The sequence below is a fragment of the Mobula hypostoma genome, chromosome 25 (assembly GCF_963921235.1).
Source record: "Mobula hypostoma chromosome 25, sMobHyp1.1, whole genome shotgun sequence".
In the NCBI taxonomy this organism is placed as follows: Eukaryota; Metazoa; Chordata; class Chondrichthyes; order Myliobatiformes; family Myliobatidae; genus Mobula; species Mobula hypostoma.
Window position 1 is genome coordinate 44,251,507 of NC_086121.1, and position 21,334 is coordinate 44,272,840.

At 43.1% G+C, this 21,334-nt stretch overlaps 2 protein-coding genes across 2 annotated transcripts in view; both read left to right on the top strand.

Moving 5' to 3' along the window:
- Positions 1 to 4,842, top strand: part of LOC134337693 (uncharacterized) — a 48,231-nt gene extending 43,389 nt beyond the window's left edge. Inside the window, exons 20-22 of the mRNA XM_063032885.1 lie at positions 890 to 913; positions 3,318 to 3,341; positions 4,716 to 4,842. Of these exons, the coding sequence (XP_062888955.1) occupies positions 890 to 913; positions 3,318 to 3,341; positions 4,716 to 4,735 (68 nt within the window). The 3' untranslated portion in view covers positions 4,736 to 4,842. The remainder of the gene's footprint in view (positions 1 to 889; positions 914 to 3,317; positions 3,342 to 4,715) is intronic.
- Positions 4,843 to 6,839: 1,997 nt separating this feature from the next.
- Positions 6,840 to 20,913, top strand: LOC134337694 (uncharacterized). The gene is made up of 11 exons (XM_063032886.1): positions 6,840 to 6,876; positions 6,996 to 7,019; positions 8,321 to 8,344; positions 8,977 to 9,000; positions 11,211 to 11,234; positions 11,856 to 11,879; positions 13,846 to 13,869; positions 14,502 to 14,525; positions 16,286 to 16,463; positions 16,558 to 16,655; positions 19,177 to 20,913. Coding segments are annotated over exons 1-11 (483 nt in total). The 3' UTR covers positions 19,179 to 20,913.
- The last annotated feature ends 421 nt before the right edge of the window (positions 20,914 to 21,334 follow it).

The following is a 21,334-nucleotide window of genomic DNA, read 5'->3' on the forward strand; positions in this document are numbered from 1 at the left end:
CATCCACATCTGACAAATACGAGTCATTTGAAGGCAAGCTGGTCAGAACTGAGGAACAAAATTTTCATGTGAGGAACAATGACAACTACGCAGAATTTTCATATCGTTGATCACAACAGTTCAAAATTCAGTAGAAAGCAAAAAATAGTATAAGTTCTTTTATAGGACAATTGTGATACTGATAATAAGCTGATAATAATGAAAGCTGGAGGTTTATTGAGGAGAGGGTGTACAAAGCACGTGTGAAGGGGTCAGGATCAGTTCTGGAGTTGAGGGGATATTGTTCTTGTCAGTAGCCAGCATTGGACAAGATGGGTTCGGGAAACTGAACAGCACATTGCGCTCCATATACAAGTTGATGTAATGCATTCCAATACCAATTATAGTTCTGAATGTATATTCTGCTTATATAGACAGTAGATGAGTACCATCAGAAATGCATTTAATATTAATGTAATTCTTATTATCCATCTTCAGTCAGTAGCTACTCCTGCACCTATTTTCTATGTTTCTATGTTTCTATGAATGGGGCAATGGTGACTATTGATTTCAGAATCAGTCTGAAATGAAGAGCTGGACAGTCAGCTGATTTAATATCTTCAGAGGTGATCATTCACTCTGCCACCTTCTTCCTTTAGGTATCAATGCTCACTTCTCAATTGTCCAAAATTTCTAGTAACCGCTGTCTTGAACACAACTTACCATACAATTCTTTTGAATTGAGAATGTCTTACACCCACTCCTGTTTTGTGGTGCCGCGGGTAACAATTGAAGTCTTTGTGGAGAGAGAAGACTCTCCCACATTATGGCCGGGTGATGATAGACATATATAAACAGATAATAACTTTCAAATTATAATTAACTGAACTTTTTTTCTTTTTGCTTTAAGGTAGTGCTTCTACTACAACTCCAGGTGAGTATATCCTTCCTATTCTAAAAGCGTAACTGTGACTGCAGTATAATGGCTCTGTCAAGCCTCATCATTTGTAGTTCAAGAGCTCCTTGATTTTCAATAATGTGAAACAGAGCTACAACTTTTCCTCCTGCAATGATTGGATGCATTTAGATCATCAACCAGTCCATTATTTTCCGGGTCAGTACAGAACAAGAATTTCACGAATCAACTGGGCTTGTATGCCATTTAATTCCCCTTTCACCAGTTCCAACTGGTCAACTTTCACTGACTGCTGTTTGAAAGCAAAGTCCAGTGAACTATGTGCACCCTTGCAGAACATGCTTTATGCAACACACACCAAAGTTGCTGGTGAACACAGCAGGCCAGGCAGCATCTATATGAAGAGGTAGAGTCAACGTTTCCGGCCGAGACCCTTCGTCAGGACTAACTGAAAGAAGAACTAGTAAGAGATTTGAAAGTGGGAGGGGGATGGAACCAAGAGCTGGACAGATGATTGGCAAAAGGGATATGAGAGGATCATGAGAGAGGAGGCCCAGGGAGAAAGAAAAGGGGGATGGGGGAAAAACCCAGAGGATAGGCAAGGGGTATAGTAAGAGGGACAGAGGGAGAAAAAGGAGAGAGAGAAAGAATGTGTGTATATACATAAATAACGGATTGGGTACGAGGGGGAGGTGGGGCATTAGCGGAAGTTTGAGAAGTCAATGTTCATGCCATCAGGTTGGAGGCTACCCAGACGAAATATATGTGTTGTTCCTCCAACCTGAGTGTGGCTTCATCTTTACAGTAGAGGAGGCCGTGGATAGACATATCTGAATGGGAATGGAACGTGGAATTAAAAAGTGTGGCCACTGGGAGATCCTGCTTTCTCTGGCGGACAGAGCGTAGGTGTTCAGCGAAATGATCTCCCAGTCTGCGTCAGGTCTCGCCAATATATAGAAGGCCACATCGGGAGCACCAGACACAGTATATCACCCCAGCCGACTGACAGGTGAAATGTCGCCTCACCTGAAAGGACTGTGTGGGGCCCTGAATGCTGGTAAGGGAGGAAGTGTAAGGGTATGTGCAGCACTTGTTCTGCTTACACGGATAAGTGCCAGGAGGGAGATCGGTGCGGTGGGATGGGGGGGTCGAATGAACAAGGGAGTTGCGTAGGGAGCGATCCTTGCGGAATGCAGGGGGGGGAGGGAAAGATGTGCTTAGTGGTGCGAACCCGTTGGAGGTGGCGGAAGTTACGGAGAATAATATTTTGGACCTGGAGGCTGGTGGGGTGGTAGGTGAGGACGAAGGGAACCCTATTCCTAGTGGGGTGGCAGGAGGATGGAGTGAGAGCAGATGTGTGTGAAATGGGGGAGATGCGTTTGAGAGCAGAGTTGATGGTGGAAGAAGGGAAGCCCCTTTCTTTAAAAAAGGAGGACATCTCCCTCGTCCTGGAATGAAAAGCCTCATCCTGAGTGAGAGCAGATGCGGCAGAGACGGAGGAATTAATGAAAAGCCTCATCCTGAGAGCAGATAATTTTATTTTAATTCCATGTCCCATTCCCATTCTGATACGTCTATCCACGGCCTCCTCTATTGTAAAGATGAAGCCACACTCAGGTTGGAGGAACAACACCTTATATTCCGTCTGGGTAGCCTCCAACCTGATGGCATGAACATTGACTTCTCAAACTTCCGCTAATGCCCCACCTCCCCCTCGTACCCCATCCGTTATTTATTTATATACACACATTCCTCTCTCTCTCCTTTTTCTCCCTCTGTCCCTCTCACTATACCCTTTGCCCATCCACTGGGTTCCCCCCCCCACTATTCTTTCTCGCTGGACCTCCAGTCCCATGATCCTATCATATCCCTTTTTCCAATCAACTGTCTAGCTCTTGGCTCCATTCCGACCCCTCCTGTCTACTCCTATAATTTTGGATCTCCCCCTCCCACTTTCAAATCTCTTACTACCTCTTCCTTCAGTTAGTCCTGACGAAGGGTCTTGGCCCGAAACGTCGACTGCACCTCTTCCTATAGATGCTGCCTGGCCTGCTGCATTCACCAGCAACTTTGATGTGTGTTGCTTGAATTTCCAGCATCTGCAGAATTCCTCTTGATGCTTTATGCAGACATATTAACAAAATTCCCAGTGGGTGGGACGGGATACAATGAGGTTGCAAATTCATTTAACTCCAAGGTGGTCATGTAGTCCAGGTATCTAGTCACCCCAACCTTAAGCAAGCCTTATTTGACCGTGCTTTTGCAGCAAGAATGTTTGACCTCCTCTCTGGATTAGTGGCCCGAGGTAAATGCTGAACCCACCGTTTTGGACTCCACAGTTTAGCAGTGTAACAGCTGACCTGTTATAACTGTCAATAGTTTTCAAATTATAATTAAACAAATTGTTATTTTCTGCTTTCAGGTGCTAGTTCTACTGCAACTCCCAGTGAGTAAATCTTTCAAATCCTAAATATTGCAAATTTTAACTGCAGTTCAAAAGCTCCATCGAACGACATCGTGTCTAGCTTGAAGATTTTTTTGACTTCAATAATCGTGAAATAGAGAGTGGGTCTTCTCAGTAAACAGTAATTGCTGCTTGTAATTGCCAGTCCTTGAGTACTCCCAGGTTTCATTCAGGTCATTGTTATGCTAAGGGAAGTTAGAAAACTGAGCAACACACATAAAAGTTGCTGGTGAACGCAGCAGGCCAGGCAGCATCTCTTGGAAGAGGTACAGTCGACGTTTCAGGCCGAGACCCTTCGTCAGGACTAACTGAAGGACTCTTCCTTCAGTTAGTCCTGACGAAGGGACTCAGCCTGAAATGTCGACTGTACCTCTTCCTATAGATGCTGCCTGGCCTGCTGCGTTCACCAGCAACTTTTATGTGTGTTGCTTGAATTTCCAGCATCTGCAGAATTCCTGTTGTTTGCGTTAGAAAACTGAGTCTTGCTTGGTGATTGGAGTTTTCACTGGACAAATTTTTTGTGGGCATTGGTTGCAAATCGATCAGATTTAGCATTGTTTTAGTAACAATCAGTTTCAGGTGAAGACTGAAATCATGAGAAAGTGACACACAGGGGATAAGCTAGCCACAGTAGCACGAGGAAACAGCTGAGGAGGGAAGATATGGAGAATCTCTGATTGGGTTCATCCACATCTGACATGTGCGAGTCATTTGAAAGCAAGCTGGTCAGATCTCAGGAACAAAATTTTCCTGTGAGGAACAATGACAACTATATGGAATTTGCACATCGTTAGGACATAACAGGTCTAAATTCAGAATAAAGCAAAAGAAAAGTATACGTTCTTTTAGAAGAAATTGTGATATTGATGGATATATAGATATACTTTACTGATCCCGAGGGAAATTGGGAAATTGATGATAAGCTGATAATAATGAAAGCTGGAGGTTGATTGAGGAGAGGGTGTACGAAGCACATGTGAAGGGGTCAGGATCAGTTCTGGAGTTGAGGGGATATTGTTCTTGTCAGTAGCCACCATTGGACAAGATGGGTTCGGGAAACTGAACGGCACATCAGAGAATGCGTAACACATTGCGCTTTCATATGCAAGTTGATGTAATACATTCTGATACCAAATATATTTCTGTATGTATATTCTGCTTGTATAGACAACAGATGAGTACCATCAGGAAATGCATTTACCATTAATGTAATTCTTACAATCCATCTTCTGTCAGTAGCTGCAATACTAAATGGTGATTATTGATATCAGAACGTGTCTGAGGAGAAAAGCTGGACTGTCAGCTGAGTTAATGTCTTCAGAGCTGATCAATCACTCTGTCACCTTCTTCTTTTAGGTACCAAAGCTCACTTCTGAATTGTCTAAAATTCTAGTAACCACTGCTTGAACACTCGTTACCGAACAATTCTTTGGGATTGAGATTGCTTTACACACACACTCCTGTTTTGTGGTGCCGCGGGTGACAATTGAAGCCCTTGTGGAGAGAGAAGACACGCCGACATTATGGCCGGGTGATGATTGACATATATAAACAGATAATAATTTTCAAATTATAATTAACTGAACTTTTTTCTTTTTGCTTTAAGGTACTGCGTCTACTACAACTCCAGGTGAATATATCCTTCCTATTCCAAAAAGTAACTGTGACTGCAGTAAAAAGGCTCTGTCAAGCCTCATCATTTGTATTTCAAGAGCTCCTTGATTATAATTAATGTGAAGAACAGCTACAACTTTTCCTCCTGCAACGATTGGATGCATTTAGATCATCAACCAGTCCGTTATTTTCTGGGTCGGTACAGAACAGGAATTTCACGAGTCAAGTGGGCTCCGATGCCATTTCATTCCCCTTTCGCCAGTTCCAAGTGGTTAACTTTCTCTGACTGCTGTCTGAAAGCAACATTTAGTGAACTATGTGCATCCTTGCAGAACATGCTTCATGCAGACATATTTACAAAACTCCTCCGTGGGTGGGACCGGATAGAATGAGGTTGCAAATTCATTTAACTCCGAAGTGGTCATTTAGTCCAGGAATCTAGTCACTCCAACCTTACACAAGCCTTATTTGACCGTGCTTTTACAGCAAGAATGTTTGACCTTCTCTCCGGGTTAGTGGCCTGAGGTAAATGCTGAACCTGCCGTGTGATGTGAGGACTCCACAGTTTAGCAGTTTAATAGCAGACCTTTAATAACTGTCAATGGTTTTCAAATTATAATCAAATAAATTGTTTTGTTCTGCTTTCAGGTGCTAGTTCTACTGCAACTCCCAGTGAGTATATCTTTCAGATCCTAAATATTGCAAACTTTTAGTGCATCCATCGCTCTATCGAACGAGATTGTGTCTAGCTGGAAATTTTTTTGATTTTAATACTCTTAAAACTGTGAGTGGGTCTTCTTGGTAAACAATAATTGCTGCTTGTCATTGCCAGTTTTTGAGAACACCCAGGTTTCATTCAGAAGTAATATATTTAGGTCATTGCTATACTAAGAAAGTTAGGGAACTCTCTCTTGCTTGGTGATTGGAGTTTTCAGTGAACAAATGTATTGTGGACTGTGGTCATAAATCGATCAGATTTAGCATTGTTTTAGTAACGATCAGTTTCAGTTTCAGGTGAAGATGAAATCATGAGAAAATCTACCTTCACTGGCTATCCATCCCATAGGATGATGATAGTTACTTTCAGTCAGTTAGTGGGGTTTATACCCAACTCCTCAGAAAGGAACAGTGTGTGCGTGAGTGGATTTTAGGTGACTAGGGGATTGCAGAGGCCCAGACCCACCCTTTCGACATCCCCTCCCGGATCCAGCGGCATGGTGCGGTCCGAGACAGCTGGGGGAAGTTCTGTTGCAGTGAATGGCTAGACCAAGCTTCGATGCAAGGGATGCCCTTTCCGCGCTTCACAGCACGTGTTTGCTAGATGGCCGTTGACCCTACGAGAGTGTTCATCTGCCCTTTGAGAGGTCTTGTTTTCATCCTGCAGTACTACCTGTCGCCAACCACCCGACCATGCGATAGGTAGTACTGGGTTACATGGTACCAGTAGCACTCAGACCAGTGACCTGACTGTGTGTGAGAAAGTGACACAGGGGGGTAAAGCTAGCCACAGTAGCACAAGGAAACAGCTGAGGAGAGAAGAAATGGAGAGTTTCTTATTGGATATTTGGAGGGTACGGCCCAGATCTGGGTCTGGATCTGTTCAGCAGTCTTATCACAGTTGGAAAGAAGCTGTTCCCAAATCTGCCCGTACGAGTCTTCAAGCTCCTGAGCCATCTCCCGGAGGGAAGATGGACGAAAAGTGTGTTGGCTGGGTGGGTCATGTCCTTGATTATCCTGACAGCACTGCTCCGACAGCTCCCCGTGGGTGGGACGGGATAGAATGAGGTTGAAAATTCATTTAATTCGAAACTGGTCATGTAGTCCAGGAATCTAGTCACCCCAAACTTAAGCAAGCCTGATTTGACCATGCTTTTGCAGCAAGAATGTTTAACCTCCTCCCCCGGTTAGTGGCCTGAGGTAAATGCTGAACCTGCCGTGTTTTGTGAATGTAAAAGCTGACCTTTAATAACTGTCAATGGTTTTCAAATTGTAATTAAACAAATTGTTTTTTTCTGCTTTCAGGTGCTAGTTCTACTGCAACTCCCAGTGAGTATATCTTTCAAATCCTAAATATTGCAAATTTTAACAGCAGTTCAAAAGCTCCATCAAACGACATTGTGTCTAGCTTGAAGATTTTTTGGACTTTAATAATCTTGAAACAGAGAGTGGGTCTTCTTAGCAAACAATAATTGCTGCTTGTAATTGCCAGTCTTAGAATACTCCCAGGTTTCATTCAGGTCATTCATATGCTAAGGGAAGTTAGAAAATTGAGTCTTGCTTGGTGATTGAAGTTTTCACTGGACAAATTTTTTGTGGACATTGGTAGCAAATTGATCAGATTTAGCATTGTTTTAGTAATGATCAGTTTCAGGTGAAGACTGAAATCATGAGAACGTGACACAGGGGAAAAGCTAGCCACAGTAGCACGAGGAAACAGCTGAGGAGGGAAGATATGGAGAATCTGTTATTGGGTTCATCCACATCTCACATGTGCGAGTCAATTCGAAGGCAAGCTGGTCAGAGTGCAGGAATGAAATTTTCCCTGTGAGGAACAATGATAAATATGCGGGAATTTCATATCGTTAGGACACAACAGTTCTCAATTCAGTAGAAAGCAAAAAAAAGTATACTTCCTTTTATAGGTCAATTGTGATACTGATGACAAGCTGATAATAATGCAAGCTGGAGGTTTATTGAGGAGAGGGTGTACGAAGCACGTGTGAAGGGGTCAGGATCAGTTCTGGAGTTGAGGGGATATTGTTCTTGTCAGTAGCCACCATTGGACAAGATGGTTTCAGGAAACTGAACAGCACATCAGAGATTGCGTAACACATTGCACTCTCATATGCAAGTTGATGTAATACATTCTGATACCAAATATATTTCTGTATGTATATTCTGCTTATATAGACAACAGATGAGTCCCATCAGGAAATGCATTTAATATTAACGTAGTTCTTATTATCCATCTTCACTCAGTAGCTCCAATACCGAATGGTGATTATTGATTTCAGAACATGTCTGAAGAGAAAAGCTGGACTGTCAGCTGATTTAATGTCTTCAGAGATGATCATTCACTCTGCAACCTTCTTTCTTTTGGTATCAATGCTCACTTCTGAACTGTCCAAAATTCTTGTAACCGCTGTCTTGAACATTCCTTACCGTACAATTCTTTGAGATTGAGAATGCCTTACACACACTCCTGTTTTGTGGTGCCGCGGGTGACAATTGAAGCCCTTGTGGAGAGAGAAGACTCTCCCACATTATGGTCGGTGATGATTGACATTTATAAACAGATAATAATTTTCAAATTATAATTAACTGAACTTTTTTCTCTCTGCTTTAAGGTACTGCATCTACTACAACTCCAGGTGAGTATATCCTTCTTATTCTAAAACGTAACTGTGACTGCAGTATAAAGGCTCTGTCAAGCCTCGTCGTTTGTATTTCAAGCGCTCCTAGATTATAATTAATGTGAAACACAGCTACAACTTTTCCTCCTGCAGCGATTGGAGGCATTTAGATCATCAACCAGTCCGTTACTTTCTGGGTCGGTACAGAACAGGAACTGCACGAGTCAATTTGGCTCCAATGCCGTTCCATTCCCCTTTCGCCGGTTCCAAGTGGTTAACTTTCACTGACTGCTGTTTGAAAGCATCGTCCAGTGAGCTCTGTGCATCATTGTAAATGTGCTTTATGCAGACATATTTTCAAAATTCTCCGTGGGTGGGATGGTTTAGAATGAGGTTGCAAATTCATTTAACTCCAAAGTGGTCATGTAGTCCAGGAATCTAGTCACCCCAACCATAAGCAAGCGTTATTTGACCGTGCTTTTGCAGTAAGAATGTTTAACCTCTTCTCCGGATTAGTGGCCCAAGGTAAAGGCTGAACCTGCCGTGTGATGTGGGGACTCCACAGTTTAGCAGTGTAATAGTTGACCTTTAACAATTGTCAATGGTTTTCAAATTATATTTAAGTAAATTGTTTTTTTTTCTGCTTTCAGGTGCAAATTCTACTGCAACTCCCAGTGAGTAAATCTTTCAAATCCTAACTATTGCAAATTTTAACAGAAGTTCAAAAACTCCATCGAACGACACCGTATCTAGGTTGAAGTGTTTTTTGACTTCAATAATCGTGAAATAGAGAGTGGGTCTTCTCAGTAAACAATAATTGCTGCTTGTAATTGCCAGTCTTTGAGAACTCCCAAGTTTCATTCAGAAGTCACCTACCAGCCCACCAGCCTCCGGGTCCAACATATAATTCTCTGTAACTTCCACAACTTCCAATGGGATCCCACCACTAAGCACATCTTTCCCTCCCCTTCCCCTCTACTTTCCGCAGGGATTGCTCCCTACGCGACTCCCTTATCCATTCAGACCCCCATCCCTCCCCACCAATCTCCCTCTTGGCACTTACCCTCGTAAGCGGAACAAGTGCTACATATGCCCTTCCACTTCCTCCCTCACTACCAACTACCATTCAAGGCCCCAGAAAGTCCTTCCAGGTGAGGCGACATCTCACCTGTGAGTCGGCTGGGGTGATATACTGCGTCCTGTGCTCCCGATGTGGCCTTCTATATATTGGCGAGACCTGACGCAGACTGGGAGATCGTCTCACTGAACACCTACGCTCTGTCCGCCAGAGAAAGCAGGATCTCCCAGTGCCCACACATTTTAATTCCACATCGCATTCCCATTCTGATATGTCTATCCATGGCCTCCTCTACTGTAAAAATAAAGCCACAGTCAGGTTGGAGGAACAACACCTTACATTCTGTCTGGGTAGTCTCCAACCTGATGGCATGAACATTGACTTCTCAAACTTCCGCTAATGCCCCACCTCCCCCTCGTACCCATTCCATTATTTCTTTATATACACACCTTTTTCTCTCTCTCCTTTTTCTCCCTCTATCCCCCTCACTATACCCCTTGCCCATCCTCTGGGCTTCCCCCCTCTCCTTTTCTTTCTCCTTGGGCCTCCTGTCCCATGATCCTCTCCTATCCCTTTTGCCAATCAACTGTCCACCTCTTTGCTCCATCCCTCCCCCACCTGTCTTCTCCTATCATTTTGGATCTCCCCCTCCCCCTGCAACTTTCAAATCTCTTACTAGCTCTTCTTTCAGTTAGTCCTGACGAAGGGTCTTGGCCCGAAATGTTGAATGTACCTCTTCCTAGAGATGTTGCCTGGCCTGCTGTGTTTACCAGCAACTATTATGTGTGTTGCTTGAAATTCCAGCATCTGCAGATTTCCTCATGTTTGCGTAATATATTTAGGTCATTGCTTTGCTAAGGGAAGTTAGGGAACTATGTCTTGCTTGGGGATTGGAGTTTTCAGTGGACAGTGGTCGCAAATCGATTAGATTTACCATTGTGTTAGTAATGATCAGTTTCAGGTGAAGACTGAAATCATGAGAAAGTGACACACAGGGGATAAGCTAGCCACAGTAGCACGAGAAAACAGCTGAGGAGGGAAGATATGGAGAATCTGTTATTGGGTTCATCCACATCTCACATGTGCGAGTCATTTGAAGGCCAGCTGGTCAGAACTCAGGAACAATATTTTCTTGTGAGGAACAAAGACAACTATGCAAAATTTTCATATCGTTAGGACACAAGAGTTCTAAATTCAGTAGAAAGCAAAAAAAAAAGTATACGTTCTTTAATAGGACAATTGTGATACTGATGATAAGCTGAAAATAATGAAACCTGGATTTATATTGAGGACAGGGTGTACAAAGCACGTGTGAAGGGGTCAGAATCAGTTCTGGTGTGAGGGGATATCGTTCTTGTCAGTAGCCAGCATTGGACAAGATGGGTTCGGGAAACTGAACAGCACATCAGAGATTGCGTAACACATTGTGCTCTCATATGCAAGTTGATGTAATGCATTCTGATACCAAATATATTTCTGCATGTATAATCTGCTTATATACACAGGAAATGCATGTTTTCAGAGTTGCTCATTCACTCTGCCACATTCTCACTTTAGATACCAATGCTCACTTCTGAATTGTCCAATATTCCAGTAACCGCTGTCTTGAACACTCCTTACCAAACAATTCTTTGGGATTGAGAATGCCTTACACCCACTCCTGTTTTGTGGTGCCGCGGGTGACAATTGAAGCCTTTGTGGAGAGAGAAGACTCTCCCACATTATGGCCGATTGATGATTGACATATATAAACAGATAATAATTTCCAAATTATAATTAACTGAACTTTTTTCTTTCTGCTTTAAGGTACTGCGTCTACTACAACTCCAGGTGAGTATCTCCTTCCTATTATGAAAGCCTAACTGTGACTGCAGTATAATGGCTCTGGCAAGCCTCATCATTTGTATTTCAAGAGCTCCTTGATGATAATTAACGTGAAGCACAGCTACAACTTTTCCTCCTGCAACAATTGGAAGCATTTAGATCATCAACCAGTCTGTTATTTTCTGGGTCGGTACAGAACAGGAATTTCACCAGTCAAGTGGGCTCCGATGCCATTTCATTCCCCTTTCGCCAGTTCCAAGTGGTTAACTTTCACAGACTGCTGTTTGAAAGCAACGTCTAGTGAACTATGTGCATCCTTATAGAACATTCTTTATGCAGACCTATTTACAAAATTCCCCGTGGGTGGGACGGGATAGAATGAGGTCGTAAATTCATTTAACTTCAAAGTGGTCATGTAGTCCAGGAATCTAGTCACCCCAACCTTCAGCAAGCCTTATTTGATCGTACTTTTGCAGCAAGAATGTTTAACCTAGCGGCCCTAGGTAAATGCTGAACCTGCCGTGTGATGTGATGACTCCACTGTTTAGCAGCGTAATAGTTGACCTTTAAAAACTACCAATGCCTTTCAAACAGTAATTAAATAAATTGTTTTTTTTCTGCTTTTAGGTGTTAGTTCTCCTGCAGCTCCCAGTGAGTACACCCCTCAAATCCTAAATATTTTAAATCTTAACTGCAGTTCAAAAGCTCCATCGAACAACATAGATGCATTCTGATACCAAATATATTTCTGCATGTATATTCTGCTTACATAGACAGCAGATGAGTACCATCAGAAAACGCATTTATTATAATTAGTTCTTATTATCCATCTTCAGTCAGTAACTGTCATACTGAATGTGATTATTGGTTTCAGAACTTAAGTCTGAAGAGAAAAGCTGGGCTGTCAGCTGATTCAATGTCTTCAGAGGTGATTATTCTTGTAGTGACGGTCAGTTTCAGGTGAAGACTGAAGTCATCAGAAAGTGAGACACAGGGGAAAAGGCTAGCCACAGCAGTGTGAGGAAGCAGCTTAGGTGAGAAGATACAGAGAAGCTGTGATTGGGATCGTCCACATCTGACATGTGCGAGTCATTTGAAGACCAGCTGGTCAGAAGTAAGGAACAAATTTTCCTGTGAAGAACAAAGACAAATGTGAAAAAAATTCGTATCATTAGAAAACACGTTCTAAATTCAGTAAAAAGCAAAAGAAAGTATACTTTAGGTCTTAGACGCAGAAGGCAGTTTAGGCTCTTGCAGAATATAAAGCAATCAGGGATGCAACATAATAAGGATTCAGAAGATCTCATACAGACAGAAAATACCCTTTGTGAAAATAATTGAGAAAATCCAAACGCATTTCACGCAAACATTGTAAACAAGAGGACAGCTGGAGACTGTGTACAGCCACTCAAGGTCAAAGGAGACAATTTACATCTGAAACAAGCTCATGTGGACATTAAACTAAATTAGGCCTTTGGATTAATATGCACCAAATAGAAGGACATGGAGGATAATGGTGATTCTCTAGAACATGTTATTGTTATAACAATGGGAGACTCACATTCATTATAATCAGTCTGTTTCATTTTCCCACTATCAATTGCGAGACCCGCATAATAATACTGCTATCTGTAACTATTTAAATCAAGAGAAAAGATCACCTTTACTATGTGTTCCAATACCATGGACAGCTGGTCCATTTTGATAATAAAATACCCACAACTTGTTCACTATGTGCATTACACTTGTTGCTGGCAGATTTGTTGATACCATTTCACATCTAATGAAGGCAAAGGAGTGCACATTATACTTGTCCCAACCAATGACTGATAAGACCCATTGAAGTATTCAGAGAGATAAGATATCTGATTGGATGAGCGGATATTGATAGAAGGTGATGGTGATAACATGGACAAGATTTGGGGAACAGTGACAATTCTGATACTGCAAAGCTGGAGGTTTGTTGAGGAGAGGGAGTACGAAGCATGTGTGTCGGGGTCAGGACTAGTTCTGGAGCTGACAGGAAAACGTTCTTGACTGAAGCCACCACTGGACATGATGGGTAAAGGAAACTGAACAGCACATCAGTGACTGCGTAATGCATTGGGCTCTCATATGCAAGTTCACGTAATTCATTCTGATACCAAATATTTGTATGTATATTTTGCTTATAAAGACAGCAGATGAGTACCATTAGAAAATGCATTTAATATTAATGTAATTTTTGTTATCCATCTTCGGTCAGTAGCTGCAATACTGAATGGAGCAATGGTGATTATTGATTTCAGAACATGTCTGAAAAGAAAAGCTGGACTGTCAGCTGATTTAATTCTTGCGAGGCGATCATTCACATTGCCACCCTCTTACTATAGCTATCTATGCTCACTTTCATATTGTCCAAAATTCAAGTAACACTTGTCATGTGCACTCCTCACCCTACAATTCTTTGGGATTGAGACTGCATTACACCCACTCCTGTATTGTGGTGCCGCGGGTGACAATTGAAGCCCTTGTGGAGGGAGAAGACTCCCACATTATGGCCGGGTGATGATTGACATATACAAACATAATAATTTTCAAATTATAATTAACTGAACTTTTTTCTTTCTGCTTTAAGGTACTGCTTCCACTACAACTCCTGGTGAGTATATCCTTCCTAGTCTAAAAGCATAACTGTGACTGCAGTAAAAGGGCTCTGTCTTCCCTCATCGTTTGTATATCAAGAGCTTCTTGATTATAATTAATGTGAAACACAGCTACAACTTTTCCTCCTGCAGCGATTGGATACATTTAGATCATCAACCAGTCCGTTATTTTCTGGGTCGGTACAGAAAGGAATTTCGCCAGTCAAGTTGGCTCCGATGTCACATCATTCCCCTTTCGCCAATTCCAAGTGGTTAACTTTCACTGTCTGCTGTTTGAAAGCATCGTCCAGTGGGCTCTGTGCATCATTGTAGAACGTGCTTTATGCAGACATATTTTCAAAATTCCCCGTGGGTGGGATGGTTTAGAATGAGGTTGCAAATTCATTTAACTCCAAAGTGGTCATGTAGTCCAGGAATCTAGTCACCCCAATGATCAGCAAGCGTTATTTGACCGTGCTTTTGCAGCAAGAATGTTTAACCTCCTCTCCGGATTAGTGGCCCGAGGTAAATGCAGAACCTGCCGTGTGATGTGGGGACTCCACAGTTTAGCAGTGTAATCGCTGACCTTTAATAGCTGTCAATGGTTTTCAAATTATAATTAAATAAATTGTTTTCTTTCTGCTTTCAGGTACAAATTCTACTGCAACTCCCAGTGAGTAAATCTTTCAAATCCTAACTATTGCAAATTTTAACAGAAGTTCAAAAGCTCCATCAAACGACACCGTGTCTAGGTTGAAGTGTTTTTTGACTTCAATAATCGTGAAATAGAGAGTGGGTCTTCTCAGTAAACAATAATGGCTGCTTGTAATTGCCAGTCTTTGAGGACTCCCAGGTTTCATTCAGAAGTCACCTACCAGCCCACCAGCCTCCGGGTCCAACATACAATTCTCTGTAACTTCCGCAACCTCCAATGGGATCCCACCACTAAGCACATCTTTCCCTCCCCTTCCCCTCTACTTTCCGCAGGGATTGCTCCCTACGCGACTCCCTTATCCATTCAGACCCCCATCCCTCCCCAACGATCTCCCTCCTGGCACTTATCCTTGTAAGCGGAACAAGTGCTACATATGCCCTTACGCTTCCTCCCTTACCACCATTCAGGGCCCCAGACAGTCCTTCCAGGTGAGGCGGCACTTCACCTGTGAGTCGACTGGGGTGATATACTGCATCCAGTGCTCCCAATGTGGCCTTCTATATATTGGCGAGACCTGACTCAGACTTGGAGATCATCTCACTGAACACCTATGCTCTGTCCGCCAGCGAAAGCAGGATCTCCCAGTGGCCACACATTTTAATTACACATCCCATTCCCATTCTGACATGTCTATCCATGGCCTCCTGAACTGTAAAAATGAAGCCACACTCAGGTTGGAGGAACAACACCTTATATTTCGTCTGGGTAGTCTCCAACCTGATGGCATGAACATTGACTTCTCAAACTTCCACTAATGCCCCACCTCCCCCTCATACCCCATCCGTTATTTCTTTATATACACACCTTCTTTTTCTCCCTCTGTCCCCCTCACTATACCCCTTGCCCATCCTCTGGGCTTCCCCCCCCTCCTTTTCTTTCTCCCTAGGCCTCCTGTCCCATGTGACCTCACTCACATCCAAGGAAATGTTCCTCTCTTTATCCTTGAGTGATCCTGCTCTCTCCTTAGTTATCTTCTTGCTCTTGATGTATGTATAGAATGCCTTGGGATTCACCTTAATCCTACTTGCCAAGGATTTTTCATGACCCCTCCTGGCTTTCCTAATTCCCTTCTGTATTTCTTTTCTGACTTCTTTATAATTCTCATGTGCTCTGTTTGATCCTAACTTCTGATGCTTTACATGTCTTTTCTTCTCAACTAAATTCATCACTTCTCTGGACATCCGAGGTTCTCTTATATTTCCAGCCCTGCCCTTCCTTCTAACTGGAACATACATTTCCTGTACTTTATGCAATTGATCTATAAATACTCTCCACATGTCTAATGTGGATTTGCCAGAAACAAGGTGTTCTCAATTAACTGTCCTTAGTTCCTACCTAATGCCCATGTAATTTGACCTACTCCAATTTAAAACTCTCCTGCAAGGATTATTACCTATTCTTGTCTATAGCTATCCTGAAAGTTAAAGAATTGTGGTCACTCTTCCCTAAGTGCTCACCCACTGATTAGGAATGAAAAATAAAGAAGCAAAAGAGACTTCCCAGAAACTTTCCTCACCAAGCCTAGTCAGCCAATGCCAAAGCCTCACCACTTAAACGCTTGCCCCTCCAACGATGGCTGCTCCACTTGCTTCTGCCTTATTTTTATTTGCCCTTGCTAATGGATCACGTTCATCGATTGGCCGCAATTCAAACACAACAGGTGAGATCTAACAGAATTTGTATTCATTATTAATGTACTTCTTGCTTCTCATCTTCAGTCAATATATGCAAAACTGAATGGTTTCACCGTGATAACCCATCAGGACAGGGAATATGTGAAGATCTCACCAGTCTACAAAAAGCTTTTCCATACCGCATCTGTAATCTCCCGATAACCTGTGAGGTGGAAACAGCATCAGAGGTTCCATCCTCACAGACTGGAGAGAACATTTGTAGGTACGTAACAAAGCTGTCCATATCCTTTTACTGATATTATTTCATACCAAAGGGCATTCACAGTTTACTCATTTTCTTGCACTGTGGTCAACAGGTGCAGCATTTCTACTGGATTCTATTGTGTGTATACGGAGAAAAGAGATGGGAAGTGTAACGATTACAGAGTACGATTTACCTGCACTGAATCTATGTGTAAGTATGGGACAATGGTAGACATTATCTTCAGAACATAAGCTTCAGTAGCAGGGATGAAAAGTAATCTATTTTAATGAGTTCATTGCTGATCATTCACTTTACCATCCTCATGCTATCACTAGATTTGCTGATAAACTTATTATAAAAATGACCCCAAACTTGAACACACTCTCTTTGACCATCCTTTAAAATCGAGAATGAATTGCTTTCACTCTGGATTTGTGGCTCCTTATGTAAGACAATGAGGGAAGCGAAGACTGTCCTGTTGGGGCACAGCTTATTTTGGTCGAAAGCTACTTCCATCTTGCTGATTGGTTTGTTTAAAGTCTGCGAAGTTCTTTTCTCATTAGTTGGCTTGCCCATTTCCAGTTTTGGGTCCCCTGGAGGTATAAAAGATAGCATATCTAGAGTGTTCACCCTCTTTTTTTCCTGCCATCCACTGGGCCCACTTCATGCTGAGTGACATGACCAGCACTGAAGGAGCTCTGAGAGACAGCATTTTTAGATGTAGACAGGCATTTGTTCAGTTAAGTATCCATTTAATTAGATGCCTGGTTTAGTGTTTCACTATTCATTTTTAAATCAATACCTAATGTTCCCATTTTTAAATCTGTGTCTCCTGTAATCCTCAAACCTGTTCTCCCACATTACATTTGGCATAGTCATGGCAGAATCCAGTGGTTGGACAGAAGATGAGTATTTTTAGATGGATGAGTAAGAGAGAGACCCTCCCCCCCACCTGCAAATGAGAGATAAGGAGTCCCGGGTTGGACAGATAATATCACAGGCTTTGGAAGCCTTGCTAACCTCATCCTGCCTATAGATTGGTCTGATCAGTTGTATTACCCTGTGGTTGAAACTGGACACTATATCATGTCCATACTTAACTCGCTCGGATTTCCCAGGAGAAAGGATAGCTGAAGGGATGCTCGGGGCAGGGGTGCCAAAGGAGAGGACTTCTACCTTATATGAGATGTCGAAGGAACACTGCGAGGGGAATTCAGACAAGGGTAAAGCCAAGAGTGGGATGTCATCTTCTAATCCCTCCTCGGATAGAAGCTTGCCTGATCTCTCACCGGATTCTGCGTCTCAAGGTCGGGATTCCGTATATCCCGCAGTGGAGTGATTACAAAGGGCCACGGCTGGCCTCCAGTGGCAGCAGGTGTCCACCGATAGGTGGCGTGCTCCCATCCCGCTCCCGTAGGGATGTAGTCAGGGCTCCTGGCAAAGATGCTTGGTGGCCCTTTCCCTGGCTGGAGACCTGAGGCCTTACATACCTATTGCGGTGCATTGGGGAAAGGGGAATGTGCAGGGATCGATGGCACTAGTAGATACTGGCACCGAGCATACCATCATTTCAGGCAATCCTGACATTTGACAGGGATTCTGGGTCTTGGGGGGGTTCCCTTCATCTTGCCTGAAATGTTACTCCGCAAACACACACAAAATACTGGAGGAACTCAGCAGGTCAGGCAGCATCTGTGTTCCTCCAGCATTTTGTGTGTGTTGCTTGGATCTCCAGCATCTGCAGATTTTCTCTTAGTTATGATTAGGTTACTCTGCAGGTAGGTCTCGGAGCAGGACAGCCAGGAGCCATGTCTGTCCTAGTGGCAGCATCTCCTGAACGTATTCTGGGCACGAATGTATTGAGGGATAGATCGTTGCAGATAAGCAGGGTTATTTATCCTTTGGGGTAGACTGAGCAAAGGAGCTGATGGAATTGGCTAAGTGGGAGTTCTGCTCCCCTCGAAGGTGGTCAACACCAAACAGTACCAGATCCAGAAAGACACCAAAGAGATTGGGGAGACTGTGGAAGCCCTGTTACCTGAGGGAGTTATTTGCCCTACACCTCCCCCTATAACGTTCAGGGTGGCTGTTGCACAATCAGTTGACTGTTGAACAAACATGCTTCGTGCCTCACAACCGCTGTTCCAGAGGTGGTGCCCATCACTAAGGACCTAGAGGAAGCATTGATGTGCTGCTATAGAGGCCCGTGCAGGAGGTAGTGCAGTAGGCATTGAATGACTTAGTGAACTCCCTGGGAGTGCAAGGGTGGTCCATCAACCCTTATAACAGACAGGAGATTCTGTGGACATGAACGGGACATCCAGATGGTACGTTGACTCCCAGTTGCCAGGGTCAGGGATGAATCAGATCACGTCCACAACATTTTGGAAAGGGAGGAGGTGCTGCCACATGTCTTGGTACATATTGGTACCAATGACATAGGAAAGAAAAGCAATGAGGTCCTGAAAAGAGAATTTAGAGAGTTAGGTAAAAACCAAGAGAGAGTGAAGAAACACACACAAAGTGCTGGAGGAACTCACCCAGGCCAGGCAACACATAAGGAAAAAAGTATACATGCAGTCGACATTTCAGCCTGAAACCCTTCATCAGGACCCTTCACTCGTTTCCATACTGAATTCCCCCAGCACTGTGTGTGTTGCTTTGGATTTCCAGCATCTGCAGATATTCTGATGTTCAAGAGAAAGTGAATGTGTGTTTCTCTACATTACAGAATGGCAAAGTGGCGGATGCTGGCGGCAGTGGTATTGATGCTAATCTGTGGTGGACAGTCCTGCAACACGTTCCTGCAAGTGACATATGAATATGCAAACAGGACTCACATGTCAGACTGCTGGATTTGTTTGTGAACACTGAACCACACCGCAGAAGGGATGCCATTAATAATGATCCTTTTCAGGAAAAAGACTTGGGGAAATTATTCAGCTTCTCGGGGTTCTGATTTGGGAAAAGCCGGGAGGGAATGTCCATTCCAGCCTACTTCATCCCACAATATGGCTGTGGCTTTAAAGAACGAGCCTTAATAGACCCCAGTGGAGCGAGTGTTTTAAGGGCTGGTACTTCCCTATGTACAGTTGATTTAGCTCCAAGGTTCCGACTGTGAAGATAATTCCCGACCCAACAGTGAAGAGAAAGGAATGTTGGTGCAGACATTATGATGAGCACAGGTCAAAGCAGACGGTGAGATACAGCGAGTACGAACAGGAAAGGTACCCTGAAATGGCCGTGTCTATACCGAGGGGTCCTATAAAGGTTGGTACTCCTTGGCCTATCCGTGGCTTCCAATGGGGTGGTACGGTTGCTGCTCTCCAGGATATGTGGTGCCTTTGATACATCACCTCAGTCATCTAGATGAACACCCTGCTTATGTTGGTCAGTGTAATAAGAGTGCTATTATGGAGGCAAAACCATTTTAGATGATAGCCTTTCCCATGTATGGTACCACTAAGCTGTCTCGGGAAATTATACACATGATCTCTGCAATAGAAATGTTGGTTGATGAAACAGATACTGAGGAAGCATTAACCCAGATATCTGCCGAGGAGGTAGCTATTCGAATGGTCGACTTGCAAAATCAGATGGCCTTAGATTATCTGCTTGCAGAGAAGGGTGGTACTTGTGCTGTTATTAGTCAAGATTGCTGCACTTACATTCCTGACGAGTCGGGGAACACCACTCAGCTGGCTGATCACTTTAAACAGTCGGTGAACAAAATTATGAAAGTAAGGGACCAGTTCCATAATTATTTCACTCTGGGAGTATGTTAGTGGCCTTTTGGGGCACTGGAAGGTTGGTGGACTACTATAATATACTAGAGGGTAACTATTGGGCTTATAATACTGGGTATTATACTTCTGTCTTGTATCTGTAGTTTATTAGCCTGAGGGGCAGATTGTCACAGTGTCACAACCTTTGAGGGATGATTTTCCTGTCAGGTCATGGCTTATTTTAGTTGAAAACCACTACCCTTGTGCTGATTGATTCACTTAAAGTCTGCAATGCTCTTTTCCCATTATGTACCATGACGCCCATTCCCATTTCAGGCACCTGGGGGGGGGGGTGATATAAAAGGTAGCACATGTGAAGGGGTCACCCTCTTCTTTCCTTCCATCTATAGGACCCACTTCCTGCTCAGAGTCATGGCCAGCACTGAAGGAGCACTGAGAGAGAGCATTGCAGACGTAGATGGGCGATTGTTTAGTTGAGTATCCATTCACAGCATGCTTACTTCTTGGGTTTTATAAATTGGGGAGTTTTAGCCAAGTATCCATTCATTTAAAGGGTAACATTGTACAGTGTAGTGGTTTTGGGTAGCTTATTTATTTAGTTCGAAACGCTTGTTTAGCTGGACACCCTGTTTAGTGTTTCACTGTTCATTTTTAAATAAATACCGAATGTACCCATTTTAAATCTGTGTCTCCTGTTTCACTCATTGGATCCTCGAACCTGCTCTCCCACATTACAGAAAACTCTTGCACAGATAGACTGGGTGATGGTTGTCATTTATTAACTGTAAATACATTTTGAACTATATTTAACTGAACTGTTTTATTTGTCTTTTTAGTTGTTCCTACTACATCTCCTGGTCAGTGTATCCTGACCAGTCTAAATAGGGCTAATGCAATACAGAAGTTCCATACAGCTTTATTGTATGTGTTTTCAGATCTGCTTGACATTAATAAACTTGAAACACAGCTACAACACAGCAATGACACTGTCATAAGGCTTTTTTCCTGGAACAATTATGATGCATTTAGATCAATAACTGGTCCTTCATTCTCTGAATCAGTCTGGCCCAGGAATTGCAACAGGTAGGCTCCCATGTGGTTCTGTTCCCCATTGACAGCCCCAAGTGGTCAACTTCAACTGAC

Coding starts and splice junctions, on each gene's coding strand:
- LOC134337694 (XM_063032886.1), top strand. CDS start 6,840: ATGCTTTTGCAGCAAGAATGTTTAACCTCCTCCCCCG. Junction 7,020..8,320: donor TAGTTCTACTGCAACTCCCA/GTGAGTATATCT, acceptor CTCTGCTTTAAG/GTACTGCATCTACTACAACT. Junction 13,870..14,501: donor TGCTTCCACTACAACTCCTG/GTGAGTATATCC, acceptor TTCTGCTTTCAG/GTACAAATTCTACTGCAACT.